Below are 18,671 nucleotides of genomic sequence, written 5' to 3' on the forward strand. Positions count from 1 at the left end.
GAGCAGAGCATTTAAATAACAAAGAAAAATGGTAAATCTTTAAATACAGTTATGGTGACCAAAAGTGCATGCAGTAATCAAGACTTAGGAGCTGATGAAGAATTTAGACAAGATTCGGGGGGTTTTTTCTTCATTAGCTAATGAGGAAGATTCTGCCATGTGGGGTCCAAGGCCGCTTTCTAGATTGTGCTTGCTGAGGGCACAGGGGTCTTTCAGATCCTTGATTTAAGCAGAGTTCCTTTTCATTTCTGTGCAACAGCTGCTCAGCATCAGTCTCCGAGAGGGCCGGAACCAAAGCAGCATCGCAAAGAACTGCCCATTGAGGGTAAGACACTCAGAAGACTGTCTCTGGGGCTGGCGAGCAGGAACTAGCCAGGGTGGATATGGAGTGCTCAGAACCAGTGCTTCAACAGAGCCTCACACAAGCAGCTTGTTTATAATGGCAAGAAAAGCCCCTCCCTCGGCTACACAGTGCCAGAGGGACATGCTGCCTCCACAGCAAACCGTTTAAAGAGACACAACGTGCTTGCACACCTTCTCTGCAGAAAGCAGCAAGCTCAGTGCTTAGTCTCTGCTCAGTCTTTGTAAAGGACTGCCCTTCAAGTGTGGCCGGAAGCCAAGCAGCCCTTGGATGGGAGACCTGCAAGGAAGTCCAAGGCCGCTGCGCAAAGGCAGGCAGCGGCAGAACCACCTCTGGTCTTGAAAAGCCTACATCGGGGGTGGTCCCCAAAGTTGTGCCCACTGACACCTTTCCTGTCACCCACCAAATGTTTTTTAAAAGTGGGAGGGCCCAGGTGGGGCTTTTGCCCAGCATGGCTTTCGATTGGCCACTGGAGATTTGACTGGCTGTGCAAAGTTCTAAAAACATTGCTTTGGCGGCAGCTGCCACCACCGCACAAGGATCTTCACTGTGTGACGGAAGGCTAGCTGTGGCAGCCATTTTGGGGCTGCACCCACCACACCGTGTCAGAATTCTAAAGGTGCCCCCAGGCTCAAAAACGTTGGGAACTCTTGCCCTACAGGGCTGCCACAATTTGGCTGTGACTTGATGGTACTTTGCATGCACATGTACACACTTTCACACACACACTCGACTATGACTGAACTGGCCTTTTATTTTATCCAACTGCACACCACTGTTTGTATTGGGGAGGTGACATCCAATGGAACAAACACTACTGAATTATGACACACCAGAATTTGACACACCAGAATTTTGACACACCAGTGAAGTGGTGGGGAGCTGGAGAAGAGGGAGCAGCGCAATGGTAACACACATGCAGAAGGAGAAGGTTGAATCCCTGACCTCTCTTGAGAAGCAGAGCTGGGAAAGAAACACTGCCAGGGATGCGAAAGAGTCACTGCCAGTTGGAGCAAACTATCGCACTGTTCTATTAGTCCCAAAAACTGGCTCCTGGGATAAGGATGGGAAAGGTGGGGGTGCTCTTTCCAGGAAAAGAAATGCAGCTTTCCAAAGGGAAGCCAGGACAGAAGCACTTACAAGGCCCGCTCAGTTCCCAGTGGGGAAACCCCCACTTGCAACATCATGCAGTCAAGTATATTCCTTGTTCATCCACATATGGGCCGGAGATCATGACGCCACCACAGCCCCAGCTGGCAGTCAGAAGTTATGCCATTTCTGGGACACTCCGTTGAACACCCAGGCCTAGATCCCAGGGAAATGGACTTGGCCATGCCCAAGAAGTCAGCAACCATTAGTCAGAAGCTCTGAGAGGGAAGGCGAGACAGAACAGGGCATGGTGACTTCTGATGCTCAGACCAAAGGCTTGAGCAAAACTCAGCGGGAGGCTGCCATGTGTTACTTGGAAACAAAACGTCTTCCACCTTCTTCTGTGTTTCCAAAAGGCAGCTCCAGCAACAGAGCTTGTCAGCCTGCCTTTGCATGTCCCAGTTTCCCAGTCTCTGCCTTCAGTGACCAGCTGGCAAAACCCTCTCGAGATGGTGGTGAAATGCCCTGAGACCAGCTACGCCAGGGTAATTGGAAGTGGCACCTGTCAAAGCATCTCGGTAATTGGCGTGATCATTTCACTCAGGACATCAGCTAGGCTGTAAGAATGTTTGCGTGTCACTCTGCAAACTTTGTAATTTGAGTGACAAGTCATTACCTTCTGGGGAAAACAGTCCCGTGCTTCACACTCACAGAAGACACAACTCATAAAATATGTAGGGTCAAGGTATGCTGCAAATGCTGTCTTCTCTGTGGCAGAACAGCCTTGATGTTCCATGACTTCTTCCCAGAAAGGAAACTCGGAAAAGAGGTCCTCCCCCAGCTCTTCTTGCTTCCTTCGTTGTGCCTCATATCCAACCACATCCGTGCGTTTGAAGGTTTCTGTAAAGGCCTCCTTCAAGTGTGGGCTGTTATGTTTAAGTATTGTTAGCAATACTGCAGAAGCAAGAATATAATTGACCTTTCAGCTTTTTGATCCTTTATACTTATCAAAGCTGGGCAGAACATAAGCCAAGGCGTCGCTTGGAATCTCAGGGTGCCAAATAAATGCAAGCTGCTCACCCGCAACCCCCACACTTTCCGCTCCAATCAAGACACGCTTTTATTGAATATAGCAGAACGTAGCAGGATTGGCTTTCTTCTGAAGCAGCAAGTGGCAGAGCTGAACAATGCAAGGCAGAAACACATCCATCCAGTAGCAAGAGTCTGCTCGTGTTCATGCACCAAGACAAGAGAAGGCCCAGGAGGAAGGCGTACCAGTCAGATATGGAAAGAGAGAGGATGTGTGTGGCACTGCTGGCCATGACCCTGCCCGCATCTTCAGAACCATTTCCACACAGGTTACCTGCCCTGTGTTCAACACTGTCGAGGAAACGGTGTTTCTTCCTGCTCCCCCACAGCATCATGGTACATTTCTGCACCTCCCAGGTTAACCCAGCTTTTCTCCACTCCTTCTCACACCATTTCTCACATTGCAGAGTTTTGGGAAAGATTGCTGTAAAACCTGGACAGCTGCTATCCCCCCCCCCCACCCTCATTTCCCCTGTCACTGTCTCCACAGCAGCCATTTCTACCCCACCCCCCATCTCCAAGCCACTGAAGAGAAAAGTAGGGTCTGAAAGAATAAAATAAAACAATGTATGGTTGAGGCAAGTGGGCGTCCTCCTCTTATTATACCATCTAACTGGCCTCCCAGCAATGATTGCCGTCTTGACTGGGGTCGATCCTGCTGATATCTTTGGGCAATCTAAATTGCCTATGATAATTATGCCTTACGTGCTCACACTATCCAGGCCGTCCTAAATTAATTCTGATCTATTGTTTTAAGAGAGCCAGTTTGGTGTAGTGGTTAAGTGTGAGGACTCTTATCTGGGAGAACTGGGTTTGATTCCCCACTCCTCCACTTGCACCTGCTGGAATGGCCTTGGGTCAGCCAGAACTCTCTTATCTGGGAGAACCGGGTTTGATTCCCCACTCCTCCACTTGCACCTGCTGGAATGGCCTTGGGTCAGCCAGAGCTCTCTTATCTGGGAGAACCGGGTTTGATTCCCCACTCCTCCACTTGCACCTGCTGGAATGGCCTTGGGTCAGCCAGAGCTCTCTTATCTGGGAGAACCGGGTTTGATTCCCCACTCCTCCACTTGCAGCTGCTGGAATGGCCTTGGGTCAGCCATAACTCTGGCAGGAGTTGTCCTTGAAAGGGCAGCTGCTGTGAGAGCCCTCTCCAGCCCCACCCACCTCACAGGCGGTCTGTTGTGGGGGAGGAAGGTAAAGGAGATTGTGAGCCGCTCTGAGACTCTTTGGAGTGGAATGCGGGATATAAATCGAATATCGTCTTCTTCATCTTCTTAATTGTTTAACTGTACTGATATTTTATTGTTCGGTTTTAATTGTTTTATTATATTGGAATCTGCCCTGAGCCCATCACGGGAAATTGTGGAATATAAATTTATGGAAACAAATAAATAATTCAACTTTCATTTTTTAAAAAAACCCCAAGTCACTAGCCCCTCCCGTTGTGAAGATAAAAGGAGAAAGACACCGCTATACATCAAAAGGAGCAAGGCTTACTTTAAACCCCCAACTCACTCCAAAACTGGGAATTTAAAGATCCTGTTAGACATACTGCTATAATAAAATATTCAATTCTTTTTTAAAAAAAAATTGAAAACACACTGGTAGCCTGGAGGAGGAAGAATGGTTCCTGCTAGGGGGCTGGGGCAGGAAAACTGTGTGTGTGGGGGAAATCTGCTGTGGAGAAGTCTCATTGCCACTGCATGGTTATTAGCAGCAGCACCAGGAATGCGGGAAACCATACAGGCTCCTTCCCTTGGGGGAAAAAAACAGAGTCCTCAAAGACAAAGGAAAGTCTCTTCTCCAGCCATCAAACTGGTAGTGTCAAGCATAGGTATTTCGAATAACCAAGTGATTATTTGATACAAAGACTTGTTTTATTGATAATCCATTGTTGCTCAGTACCTTGAGAATGATACCGAGTTGCTCACAGCGTCGTGTTTTAAGGACTACATCAAAGGATATAGAAAAGATATCTTCGCTAAATACCCCTCTTAAATCCTTATATTCCTTGGGGATGGAGCGCACTTCTTCTACTGTTAAGCATAGTCTTTCATTCCTAGGGGGAGGTTCCATACCCCAAGCCTTATCCCATTGGTGGCGATTGCACTTACTGTCAGTAAAGTCTATGATTTGGTCTCCCCGTTTAATGTCTGGTTCATGCTTCGCCAACCAACCTACTCCTAAAACCACGTCGAAAGATGTGGAAGGAGCAATCACAAAAAGTTCGGTATCCCAATGATTTTCTATGCCTACTGGCACTGCTTGAGTATGCTCCATGCAGGGTTCCCCTTTCATTACTGTCCTGTCCATCTGTTCAAGTTTTATGGGTTGCGGTAAGGGAACTTTGGGGAGACCCAGAGCATCCACTAACTTGGGGGTAATTATTTCTCTGGTGTTTCCGAATCAATCAGGGCCCGCACATGCTCATACCTCTTTAGCTTGGAATTTAGTAAAGTCAATGGAACAAAAAATAAAGATCCAGTTATTCTCACCCTCAGCTTCGACCCCAGGTAGTCCACCCGGCTGAATTTGTCAGGAAATGTATTTCCCCAACAGTGCATATAACTATTGGCTTGGATGGAAAAGTACTCCACTTCTTTGGGATCCCCATCTAATGTAGCATCTAGCTCTCTTCCTCTACTGTAGTCTCGAGGAACTGGTAGTGGTGCCATTGGTGGTGGCATCGCGGCTGGTATCGGGGGCGCAGCCGGCTGCCTTCCCAGGGGTTATATTGGTATTCCCCTCTGGTCGGCGGGTCTCAACACTCGGTCGAGTTGCCTTCTAATTTCTTGTGCCATGAAAGTGATGTTAGCTTGGATTTCATCCCTCAGGCCCCTTGCCATGTTGGCCAACTCATTTCTCACCATCTGGAGTTTTCCTCGCTCATCTGGTTCGATCTCTTCTTCCTCTCCATCAGGGCCAGGACCCTCACCTTCCTCCCCTTCCTTGGGTCGGGGTTCTTCTCGCTCCTCGCCACTGACGGGTCAGGCACTCTCACAAGTGCTTTAAGGCCACTCTCCCAGATCATCACCCTCACTCGGTGAAAGTGTCAGGTCAGGATGGCCTCTCTCTGCGCTGGTGCCTCTTCCATCAGAGTAGTGGAGGTCTGCAGTTCCCAATTTCGAGGTGTGACAAGAAGTTGCTGCACGTGCAGGGGACACCCTCGCCCTGCAGCCTGTCGAGCATCTATTATGTGCCACTGGGGGGTCCATACTTCGATCTCGTCCTCTTGGCTCTCGCCTCTTCCTCTTTCCAGAGGGTTAGGGAGTTCACTGTTATCTGGAGCTCTCTCCATCATTCGGTCAGAAAGTTACCAGTTCCGTTAAATTCCCACGTGGGATCACGCTCAAAATGTCAAGCATAGGTATTTTGAATAACCAAGCGATTGTTGGATACAAAGACTTGTTTTATTGATAATCCATTACTGCTCAAGGTGCAGTACCTTGAGAGTGATACAGAGTTGCTCATAGTGTAGTTTTTAAGGACTACATCAAAGGATATAGAAAAGATAGCCTCAAGACATAACAAGCATGTGTGAATTGTTACAACTATGCAAAATACTACCCTCTACTATCTTGCGGTTGAAACTTCCCTCGTTCTCATACATTCTTGTTCCTTTTGATAAGCATTGAATGGGAACTGTTCGGGGGAGGCGCCTCCTTTCTCTCTATCATCAAAGTTACCGCATTCCTACATTTTCTAACCAGAGGTGGGAAAGAGGAAAGGGAGGTGAGAAAAGCAAGAGGGGGTTGAGCTTTGAAATGCAACTATGGGAAAGGACAGTTGTCGGAACCAAAGAGAAAGAAATCGGATTCCAATAAGTGTATTGATTTGATGCACAGAAATAGCATGCCTGACAGGTAGCTGCCTCCAAAATCTCTCTCTTCTTCATACAACCGGCAAGTGTACACCTACATGGCGCTTACCCCGTGACAGAGAAAGATTTGCACACCTGCTCAGCCAGCCCCCACCCCACCCCAGCCACAAGCCGAACGCACAGCCCAGTGCAACAGACATCAGTGGGCAGCTCTTTTTGCACAGCTTTTCTGCTTTGGGAAGATTTCAACAGCACCTCCATCTACAGCAAAAACAAGCTGTCCCCCAATATAGAAAAATACATTACTTTTGGCAGAAATTTTATGTGCTTGCAGAGAGTACTGTCCAAATGGAAACTTTCAGATATTTTACATGACATCTGATATCTTGCAATATTTTTTTTTTTTTAAATCCATTAAAACAAAACCAGGTTTCTAACCCTCATGTAAAAGAATGACGGCCACGTCTACCAAAGGCTCTGGTGCCGGGGAAGATGCATAGAGCTTCCACTCCTCATGTGAATATTGTCCATCTTTTGTGGGCTCAGGTCAACATCACACTGATTCACGCCACTGTCATCTGTAGGTTAGATTACTGTAATGTGTTATATGTGGGGCTGCCCTTGAAAGCTATTCAGAAACTTCAGGTAGCACAAATGGCACAACTGGAGGTCTGTCACCTTGAAAGCTCTTCACATCCCAGGACTCTAATGGACCATCTTTCCCTATATGAGCCCCAGAGAGCACTGAGGTCAGCTGGTAAGCACCAGCTGAATATACCTGGGCCAAGGGAGGCCAGATTAAAGACCACCCGGGATCGGGCCTTCTCCGTTGCGGCCCCACTACTCTGGAACCAACTCCCGGAGGAAGTACGGGCCCTGCAATGTGTAAATCAATTTCACAGGGCCTGTAAGACATACCTCTTCAGAATAGCCTTCGCCCATGCTGAACTAAGATAACGTCGCTGTGTATGTTTCTTCTCTTCTACTGAATTTAAGATCTATTTAGCACCTTAATGTTAATTTTAAATGTAACTGTACACTGATTTAAGATAATTTTATTGTTTTATATGATTTTATTATATTGTATTGCACTTACATGTTGAGAGCCGCCCTGAGCCGCTTGTGCGGGGAGGGCGGGATACAAATAAAAAGTTATTATTATTATTATATGATCCTATGATGTCCACAACAGAAAGAGCTAGAGTTCAGACGAAATTTTAAACAGTCTTTTTAAATGCTTTATTTAAGTCTTTTTAAATCCTGGATACCTTGTATGTTTGTATTTTCCTTTTGTATGTCTGGTCTAAGGACCACAATAACAACAAACAAACAGACTGAGGGCGTTTTCGCACTCACCTTCAGCCGGCGCGACCCCCCTCTTCACTGCGCAGGATCTGTGCGGATTTCTCACTAAAAGCCGCGGAGCAGCCGGAAGAGCCGGAAACGCCCGGCGCAAAAGCCGCGCAAACGGAAACTGCTTTTTGGCGGTTTCCGTTTGTGCCGCAAAAGCGCCGGGAGTTTCCGGCTCTTCCGGCTGCTCCGCGGCTTTTAGTGCGAAATCCGCGCAGATCCTGCGCGGTGAAGAGGGGGGTCACGCCGGCTGAAGGTGAGTGCGAAAACGCCCTGAAAGAGCTAGAGAATTACTTTTCTCTTTAAATCACAACTGGGAATTCACAGAATCTATACCTATTGATATAATATGAAACAAATGTTTTTAAAAGCTTCCTCAGCGGTGGAGGAGACAGAGCGGCTGCCTGCAGACTGGGGCAGGAAAAATGGCTGCCACGTGGATGGGGAAACCAGAGCCTTCTCTGCCACGTGGCCAGGGGGAAAAACCCTGCTTCCCAGCAGCACCCATGTGAAAAGAGCCTAAAAGATGCAAAGCAGAATTATTTTACTGCACCTTTAGCAGAAGGAGCTAATGAATGTCTCTGATTGACAGTTGGCAGGAGCCATTTTACCTTGATGTATGATATTTTGTGTCTCTCGACTATGTTTTTAATGGGCATGCCGCCTTGGACACTGGAAAGGTGGGATGTAAATGGTTTTGATAAGTGATCGCTGCGCCCCGTCCACTGCTTGCCTTGGCCTGTCCTACCCTTGCTAGACATTCCGTCAGGTGGCTGGTGTGCCGTGACCGTCGTGCATCAAGCTGCATTATTTATTTGGAGCGCAAAAAGTTTCATCTTTTGGGCATGAAATATTCAAGGCCCAACATCACTGCTGCTTTCCGGGTATTCTAGCTTTGCTTTCTTATTTGAATCTAGGAACGGCAACCGAGCCCAGGCGAGACCCAAATTATCACAGACCAAATCCCATCCACCTGCAGGGCTCCCGGATGCCACAGCAGCCCACGGCAGCAACGGCACTGCTGCGCTCCTCCAGCTGTTGCGGACATGCCAGCGTTGCTGCTTCACTGCCTGCTGCAATTTCATTTCCGATTCTATGGAGACAGTGACCAGCTTAATGAGGTCACGCTGTAATCTTGCTGGATTTGGGATGGAGTTCTCCTCCAGGGCTGGCCTACATAAGGCTAGAATAGAGCTGGGGGTCTACAGCGAAAGAGACAGCTATGGAGACCAGTCGTCTGAGCCCAACACAGGGGCTGGCACGTGCACAGCACCCATCACAGACTGCCACAGCCTATCCGCTGGTGTGCGAAGCCATGTACACAATGTTTCATTCTACTTGTGCATGTTCACACATGAGAAGGTACACAACAGATGCTCTCTACAGAGCCAACTCCCTTGGAACAAAGGCACTGCTGGTCAGCTGGACTGCCCACCATGGCCAACATGTTAGCAAAGGACAAAGGGGCACCAGAAGCCCTCCCATGCCCTGCCGTGGCACCACCTTAGAGGTCCTGAGGTACCCATCCAGAAGGAAAGACCTCAGCAATGCTTTTGACCACCCTCTTTAGATTAAAGCCCACTGTAGCCTTTGGCCCAGTCTCAGACATGATGCCACCTCTCCTCTGAAGTCAGAGAGCAAGAAGTTGGCAGATGTTTAGGTTGGAAAAGAAAATCTAATGCTACTTTTTAACCAAAATTCCCAACTTCCATTAGGGAGAAAAAGAAAAATGAACAAATCTGAGCGTCAAATCCCAAGTGCCTCTCATGTATTCTTGCATCTCCCAGGACATCCATCTTCCTGGCAGCCAGCTCCGGACTTCCTGCCAGATACAGAGAAATCCATCTATCTTGCTCAAGCGCTCCCATCCTCTACAAAGGACATGTGTGTGTGTGTGTGGGAGGGCAGCGTATGAAACTCCCTGAGCACCAGCTCCCCAGAAAGTGTCTCCCTGGTCCATCTGTGAGGTGTAACAGACAAAAGAATTGCTCAGCTGAAAAGGAAACCATGGGGTGGCAGAATGCAACCAACACTCCCTCTAAGCTGCCTTGTGAGCGAAAATTCTACTTCAAAAGCGACTGACATTAAAGTTGTGAGTTATTGCATACATTAGTTTGCCGTTTTTCCTGAACTAAGATAAAAATGTTGTTAGCTGGAGGCTACAGCGAGCTAGCTCACCCCAACTCATCTTAGAGGGAACACTAACTGCAACACCTTAAGTTGCTGCCCACGCTGGACATTATTTTCACAAACACAGTGTGCAAGGCTGCTTTACAACAGAATGTCTTTGTACAGTTTTCAAGATGAGAAGTGCTCACCCACGTACTTTGGATATTAATATTTTAATCAATACCAGTTACCATATTATTTAGAATCAGAGAATCATAGAGTTGGAAGGGGTCATACGGGCCAACTAGTCCCAACCCCTGTTCAATGCAGGATCAGCCTAGAGCGTCCCTGAGCAGTGTTTGTCCTGCTGCTGCTTAAGGATTGCCAGTGAGGAGGAGCTCCCCCCCTCCCTCGGTAGCTGATTCCACCGCTGAACAACTCTTCCTGTCAAGTTTTTTCCTAATATCTAGCCAGTACCATCCTGCCCTTAGTTTAAACTCATTATTGCTAGTCCTCTCCTCTACTGCCAACAGGAACAGCTCCTATAGTATTATGGTACCGTGCTATCAGAATTTTTTTCCTTGCAAGAATGAATTCACTTCCACTTGCTGTCTTTCACAGATAGGGGTGTCAAACAGGCAGCCCAGGGGCAAAATGAGCCCCCCCCCGGAGGCTCCTATCAGGCCTGCGAGCAAGTCTGCTTCCTTCTCCCTCTCTCTTGCTTCCTTCTGCATCACAGCTTGCTTTGTCAGGCTTGCTCAATAGCAGAGGAGCTACAGAAGACAGTTCAGTGCCCAGCCATTTCATGTTTTCCGCTGGGTCTTAAGCACTGACCATGAGATTTCTGTATGAATGTCAATAAATCAAAGGTAGGTTTGCAACCTGGACAGCATACACAAGATTGCTATAGCACAGACACTGTCCCCAGATTTTATTTATTATTATTTATTTGATGCAATAATTCAGTGCAAGAGGCGTCAGTTATAAGAGACTGTAAACAAAATATTGCAAGTGTGCGAATATTTTAAGTATGCTTTAGGGTGTTTTTTTTTTTTAAATCTTTGTATTTGTTTGTGCCCTTTATAAAGTTTATATATCTCTGCTACCAGGCATGACATTTTATGACACACATCACCCAGGTCAACAAGGTCTCATTTATGTCAGATCTGGCCCTCATAACAAATGAGTTTAACGCCCCTGATTTACAGGTCAAGAAAGGGGATCTAGAGTTTGTATTTGTGGTAGGTCTTTAGCAGAAGCTATTGAGCATTTCTCCTTTTTCTGTATAATCTGTTCCGATCTGAGAAGGCAATTTCTGGCTCCTCATCTGAATAAGACGCCTATTCACTCCTGTAACTGTCATTTAATGTCTCTGTTAATGGATGTGGATTTTGGTATAACGTTAGATGTGTAGTTGCTGCAATTAAACACTGTTTTTAACAAATATTGAACAGCAGTACTTTCTTGTTATTCTGCTGTTTTCTTCTGGTCCAACAGCCTACTGGCTTTAAGATCTAGATCAGGGGAGCTCAGGAGCCACATGTGGCTCTTTCACACATATTATGTGGCACTCAAAGCTCCCACCACCCCTTCGGCTACCTTGGAGAATGCTTTTCTTTCTTTTAATCACTTATCTAAGCCAAGCCAGCCGGTGGGTTGGGAAATGTTGCTTTCTTTCAACCTCTCCCTCCCTCCTACGTCCCCTCCATTTATTATCCTTCCCTCCAAGGTCTGGTGTTCATGTCTTGTGGCTCTCAAACATTTGATTTTCTTTTTTTTTTAATGTGGCTCTTACCTTAAGCAAGTTTGGCCACCCCTGATCTAGGTAGAGAACCATAGGGAGATATTTTCCATCTCCATGTGATAGACACTGAACTTGAACAGCTTTTTGAAAAAGGAGGTTAGACAACAACTCAAGGATGGAAATATGTGGTTCTCCAGAGCAAAATGAGCTTCCCACGTGTCAGTTTCTTTGTTCCCATCCCACCCACCCCCCGGCAGGGGCCTTTCCCTCCCAGCAGGTGCTTCTCCAGTTGTTGTTTTTAAAAATTAGCAATGTTATACTGTTATATATGTTATGATGCTGTAGAGTTATAACAAATTAGTCTATAGAGCTGCCAAAATCCCCAGATTCCATTTTTTTTTTAAAAATCTCTAGCTTCTTTCACTGCAGAGATATAAGCGGAAAGGCACATGTCTGCCACAAAAGGGTTAGAGATTTTATTAAATAAAAGCAGAAAATTCAGACAACTAAAAAGATATTACAATATCAAATTGTTGATTTTAAAAAAATATATTGATGAAGGGGAATGGCTGGCACCGTGCACCAGAGCAGGCAAAATGATGCCAATGGGGGTGGGGGCTGAGAAGACCCAGATTTCCCCATCTGCATGGATGACACCCAGGCTTTGCTGCCATCTTTCCCAAAAACACTGTGATCAGGTTTGGGAAAGACCACAGGAACGACAGGAGGAAACTTGGAGGTATACGGAAGCATCTCAATGCTGTGGAGAAGTGGGGGACACACTTCCCACTAGCATCCCAGCTGGGGCAAACAACCCAAGGATAAGTGAGCTGAGGTTTGCAGGCCTGGAAGTCAAAAACCCAAAAGTCGTTCTGATGAAACAACAGACGGCACTCAAATGTGCCCTGCAACAAATACACAGACTCAGCCTGTTAAGAGTGGGCAGCCGCTCGTATACAACAGAACACAACATCTGCTATGATTCTTTTCCCACCTTTCTCCACCACAAAACTCAAGGGGGGAGGAGGGATCCCCAGAACAACTCTCATCCAGACACCGACCGGCAGCTGACTCACGGGCCCTACAGTGATCGTACCACCACCACCCCAGCTCGTGCATCTGGCTGTTCCAAACCAGACGTGCACATTCCAGTCAGGGTCATGACTGATGGATCACAGTTGTAGTTGAGGGGGCACCAATGGCATATGGACATATGAAGCTGCCTTATACTGAATCAGACCCTCAGTCCATCAAAGTCAGTTTTGTCTACTCAGACTGGCAGCGGCTCTCCAGGGTCTCAAGCTGAGGTTTTTCACTCCTATTTGCCTGGACCCTTTTTTGGGGGATGCCAGGGATTGAACCTGGGACCTTCTGCTTACCAAGCAGATGCTCCACCACTGAGCCACCGTTGAATGGCATTCAAACACGAGTGCATAACCATTATCGATGCGCAAAAAGAAATTGCACAGAAGCCCCCAACTTGCGAAAGCCGACTGCAACCCCAGATGGCTTACGACAACTGTGTCTGCTGCTAGTAACTCTTCCAAAACACACCAGATGCCGTACAGTATGAACGCCACTTGCAGGTCTGTAAGTGCACCGCATGGCATCCAATCTTTTTTTTTGTTGTTGGGGGGGACAGGATTGGTGCACGTGCTTGGGAAAAGATGTTACTTGCCAGTGATGATGGATGTACAGAGCTTCAGCTCTGGGGCACGGAGGCAGGTGCGTGGGAGTGGCACACAGACTGGGTTTCCTACAGATAAAGCCCAGCGCCCCCACCGCCACTGCTGTTTGTGCCACTGGGGGTGGGCTGCTGTGGAGCCAGCCGCAGGCCATGCTCTGAACACTTTGTGCTGTCTTTGTTCCCTCCCTCGTTCTCTCAAAAAAATCAGCAGGCTACAGTTCTGGCTTGAACTCATGGATTCCAGCATCAGCATGCTCCAGGGGCTCATAAGCAGGCCATGAAAGCGAAGCTCATCCCCAGCATCAGCTATACTGCTCCTGTACGTGCAGGTCCCACCTATCGCGGCAAACAGCTGCGCCTGCATGACTTACGGAATTCATCTCTGGAGGTTTAAAATGCAATCCTAAATACTGCTACACTCTCCTTAGCATACTGCCTTTAATGGACCCAAAACTGTTTGGGGGTACCGCCGGTAGTGGTAGCTGCTAAACTTGGACGCAGCTTTTTGAATGAGGAGGGCAGACAACAACTCAGTCGCTGTTTCTTCATCTCCATGTCTGCTGCAACATCACCACATGGCATGCTTCGCGTTGGTCCTCTAGCCGTCCTCCCAGACACACACAAGCAAAAGTGTGGCTTTGCAAAACGGATGGGACTCATAGCCCCCACTTTCCACCCCTCATTCCCAGTCATCCTTGACAGTGATTCATTTGCACCTGAGGTGTCCACAGGCTGTTCTATACACCCGTCTGGCCCTTGAGGCTCTCAAAAATTTGTTGATCACCCCCCCCCCCCAAACACACACACCCTTCTCAGATAGGCTGCACCTCAGTCAGATTATCTGGATGAACTGGGGCTCTTTTGTAAAGGCCTGCCTGACCCAATGCAGCAGAGGATGCACCCAACCACCAGGCTCCGGTACTGCCCCCACCCCCACGCAACTGCAGCAGAAAAGCAAGCATGGGTTACACGTATTCACCCCTTTAATCACAGTACCACCTTTGCTAAACTTTTAATTTGCACAGCCATTAAGTGCTCAGATTACACAGTCGTTAAACGTTCAAGCTACGTCTTCCAAAGCCTATTGTTCTTACCCAATTAAAACTGTGAAATATCATACAGAAAACGCAGTCCTTCCGCGCACTGACACTATCAAAAGGTAGCGCAGAATACACACGCAAAGGCGCCCCATGAAAGAGAATCCCTGAATTTGAGGGCAGAAGGAGAGGCGTCTGCATTTTCTAGGCGAATGACCTTCAGAATTCCTCACTAGCCTCACAGCCTTTGCAGGCAGCAAAGTCTCTTGCTTGCTCGTGAAAGGACAGACCGCCTCATTATGTGCACCTCCTTTGCCAGTGGCCTAGGAGGAATGCTTGTGGTTTGGAGGGACACTAAATCAGCAGCACATACAGGCTCCGTCTCTCTCTCTCTCTCCCTCCTCACACAGGGCAGCCATCCAAGTGATGAGAGTGACATCAGCTAATTATTTCTACTCGCAGAAGGCACTTCTCGCTGTGCGGCATCACGAAAATCAAACAGGCCATTTGCACTCGGGACACAACAGTGCTTCAGCTGGCAATCTTCCTGCGCCATCCCTTCGGCTTCCTTTGTCAGCCAAATTCGCAGCACTCTGTCCCTTCGGGCCACACTCTGCTAATCGGTCTGTACTCTTGTTCACACTGCTAGCGCGATAAAGAACCTATCCCGATTTGAGTTCAGAAATAAACCCATCGGGAGTTTAAGCAAAATGAACAATCAATAGTGGCAGTATGAGAGGAAAGGAAAAAACCACATCCATCCAGATTAGAGGGGAAATTTCTGCATGAAACTGCCAAAGCAAGCAATCTGGAGTCCCCCCGCCCCTTCTGCTGGAAGGACAAGTCCCCTTGTTTAAAGTTACTGTGTTCAGCCGTTTTAAAAAAACCAACCTCCTGGAGCCAGCTGTTGCATGCAGAGCTCTCGTTCTGACAAACACCTGTGCCGTGCTGGACTTACCAAGAGCACACAGACAAAATCCAACAGCAAGCTGAAGATTGGAGTGAGGCATAAAAGCATTCCAAACCCTGTCCCACATTTACCCCCAACATCTAGACTGTCCCCGCAACTGGGAGAGAAAGAAACGAGTCCAAAGCGCCTCTTGAACTGGAGCGGGCTGGCTCTTGAAAGTGATTTCCAACTTTGAGCAATATCCATGGGGCTGGGCTGCCACCAGCATGTTGCAGGGAACTGGCTGGGAGGAAGCAGATGGTTTTCTGAGATGGCAACATTTGGGCCTTTGTGTGCTGAACGCTGGGCCTTGGGAGAGGCCACTTTGGAAGAGTCAGCGCCTCGTGCAGGGCAGTCCAGCGCAGACCTGGGCCTTGGTGCTGTCCAGCGCTGCTGGGCTGGCCTGCCGCCGCCTTCTTCAGGGCCATCTTCCAAGGCACACAAAGGCCCACAGAGGCAACAAAGTGAAGAGTGATGCTCCTCCCCTGGGCACACAGAGCGCCCCCCCCCCCGCAGCCAGTGACCTTGGATGCCCAGCTTGCTGAAGGCAAGTGCCAGATTTACTGGAAGGAACCCCTCCCTCAACAGCTCCGTCCAACACCTCCCCCCCCGCCCCGCCCCCCAATCAGCCACCTACTGCAAGTGTCTTCCTCGCATCAGCGCCACCGCAGAACAGGACAAACGGAAATGTAACGCTGTGTTTCTAGTCCTCAAGGAACACGGTGCCAGGCGCTGCATGCACGGCAGAATGAAGGCTCCCCTTTGCCTGCAGAGCTGGCATTCAGGACTCAGCGCCGGGCAGCCGCTGCGGGAAGGGGAACCCCGCCGGCGCCTCCACCCCCCCCCCCCGCCGCCCGCCGGCCCCCCGGACCTGGATGGTGCAGGAGTACTCGGAGTCGTCCAGCAGGCGGACGGTGCAGCTGCACTCGCGCTCCAGGCTCCTGCTGCTGCCGCTCATCAGCCGGCTCAGCATCTTGGCCGCGCCGCCCCGCCCAGGCTCCAGTCCCGGCTTCACATGGTCGTGCCCGCTGCCCGCTCGGCGGCTGCCTGCCTGCCTGGCTCCGGGGCTCCGGCCGCGCTGCTGCACAAAGCGCAGAGAGAGCCCCTGCCTGCATGCGCCAAGGCCCCGCCGAACCAATCCCGCCGCCGCGCCCCCTCTGACCGGCGGCCGCCGCAGCCAATGGCGCCCCGGGAGGGGGGAGGGAGGCGGGGCCTCTGCTGCAGCCAGCGAGAGAGAGAGCCCAGCGCGAACAAAGGGGCGCCGCCGAGCCCGCCCGGGCCACAGCAGCTGCACGCGCTCCCGCCGCGGGGGGAGGAAGCCCCAAGAGCAGCGCTCCCCAAGCCTTCGCACCCCGAGGCAGCCACGCACAGCGGCCAGAAATGCGAGCCCGGGCTGCCTTTCCACCCCCCCCCCCCCTGCACAAGCAGCAGGGGACGGGAGTGACCGGGCCCGGGGGTTCAGAGGGGTGGCCTGAAGTCACGTCCAACCCCACCCCTGCCTGACCCTGCGCACTCCCCGACGGCTTCCAAAGGCAGCGCTTCCAGGGCAGGGGAGGCTGAGGGGCAGCCCGTCGGGCACCCCCCCCCCTCCCCATCCTTTGTCTCACCTGGCACCCAGCAATTATGGGCAGGACTTTTACCTCTAAAATGCACACACAAGTGTACAGGTCAGATACACCATATTAACAGTAACCCTTTCCTTTAACAAGCCTACCTACAAACGAGGAAGCTGAACATATCACATACCTTCCTTGAGAAGGCATCCTTTGCCACATGCTCATGCCCTTTGACATGTCAAAGTCTTAAAGCACCAGGCTCCACCCTTGTCATTGGGATTGGGCTGTCTGCAGGGTAAATTTCCTGCCCGACAAGTCTGGCTTTAGCTTACCAGCTCTGTGGCCAGACAACTCCTTCTCTATGGCTAAGTGCCTCTCCCCTCAACGTGCACGGATAGCACTTTTACAGGGATTCCACCAAAATCCACCATAAAATCATACATCACCAAAAAAAAACGATGCCTCAGACCCGTCACTTCATGATTCCACTATGTCGCAAAAGCATGGCACGTTTAAAAACATGCGTCCACATTGGTTCCTTACAAATCTTACACAGTCTCCGCTGAAATCTACTATAAAATCACACATCGCACCAGTGTCCGTGGAATGCTTCACAAAAACAAGGATCCAGCGCTTGGTGGCACCAACAGGGCACCAACATGATGCAGAGCCTCATAGATCTTTATGTTTTTTTATATGGAGTTCCCAAAATTCCAGAGTCAAATCACACATCATATCATTATCCACGTCACCACACATACCACACACTACAAAAAAATATGACTCTTTGTGATGCTGTAGTGGTGGAAAGTTTAAACGCTGCGTTAGGAAGCACAGATCCTTACATTTGTACATGGATTCCACCTAAGATGGCATTCCTGTCCATGTATTAACCACCCCAAAATCCAACACCTTGTGTTGTGGCCTAGGCATTACCTCGTGGACAAGAGGCAGGGAGCTTCTGCCTTTACTGAGGACTCCACCTTCCATTGAACTTCCTGGGCCTGAGTCTTGTTTTGGGGCATTCCCTTTGGAGCCTCCTTTCTGACCCACAGCTCCCCCAAGGCCACTGTTTGATCGCAGCTCATGTCTGGTGAAATCTGCTCTGCATATAGCACAGAATGAATAAGTCATAGAATAAGATGCAATGTGGGGGCTCAGGGTTATGGTTAGACTTACAGGGCTCAAAAAACATGCATCCAAAAACCCTACCTTTCAAGTTTCAAGTTTATTTCAACTTATATTCCGCTCTTCCCACCGAAGTGGCTCAGGGCGGCTCACAGCATATAAAATCTAACATGAATTTTGAATTTAAAACATCTTACACAGTTAAAACAGTAAAATACTAAAACATATAACAGCGGTCTATCAGAACTGCACTCCAGTTTCCAATGCCAGTTAGTTATAGGCCAGCCGGAAAAGGGCTGTCTTACAGGCCCTGCGGAACTGGCCAAGGTACTGTGTTTCAATCACAGCTCACTTCTGTGTCTATACATTTAACAGCAAAAGTGACAGCTCTACTGACTAATGGCTGACATTTCTTCAGAAAATAAGTATGCTGCCAGCTTAAGAGTCTCGCAAAATAAAGCCTGGAGGCTGTTAGAACATGAAATTGTTAAAACCAACAACCATCAAAAAGCCAGCTAATAAAAATCCAAGAGTAAAAAACCAAAGATGCTATGAGCAGATTTGAACCCAGGGTATAAAAGCTCATAATGTAGTGCAAAGTCATAGATTTCAGACACAGATCTGCATGATGCACAGGGAAGCAGTATTTAAAGTTTGCTGGGGGAAAACTTTGTTTGGGACTGGGAAAGGAGGGCTCTTGCTCCCACCCACCCCCCAACATTTCCCCTCCCAAAGTAGCCTGGGGGAGA

General features: G+C 48.9%; 1 protein-coding gene across 2 annotated transcripts in view; it reads right to left on the bottom strand.

The window, feature by feature from the left end:
• Positions 1-16,233, bottom strand: part of FRMD5 (FERM domain containing 5) — a 147,525-nt gene extending 131,292 nt beyond the window's left edge. For both annotated transcript variants that reach the window (XM_060260255.1, XM_060260254.1), the window contains exon 1: positions 16,110-16,233. In XM_060260255.1, the coding sequence (XP_060116238.1) occupies positions 16,110-16,211 (102 nt within the window). In that variant the 5' untranslated portion in view covers positions 16,212-16,233. The remainder of the gene's footprint in view (positions 1-16,109) is intronic.
• Between the last annotated feature and the right edge of the window lie 2,438 nt (positions 16,234-18,671).

Source organism: Heteronotia binoei, chromosome 19, assembly GCF_032191835.1.
Source record: "Heteronotia binoei isolate CCM8104 ecotype False Entrance Well chromosome 19, APGP_CSIRO_Hbin_v1, whole genome shotgun sequence".
NCBI classification, from domain to species: domain Eukaryota; kingdom Metazoa; phylum Chordata; class Lepidosauria; order Squamata; family Gekkonidae; genus Heteronotia; species Heteronotia binoei.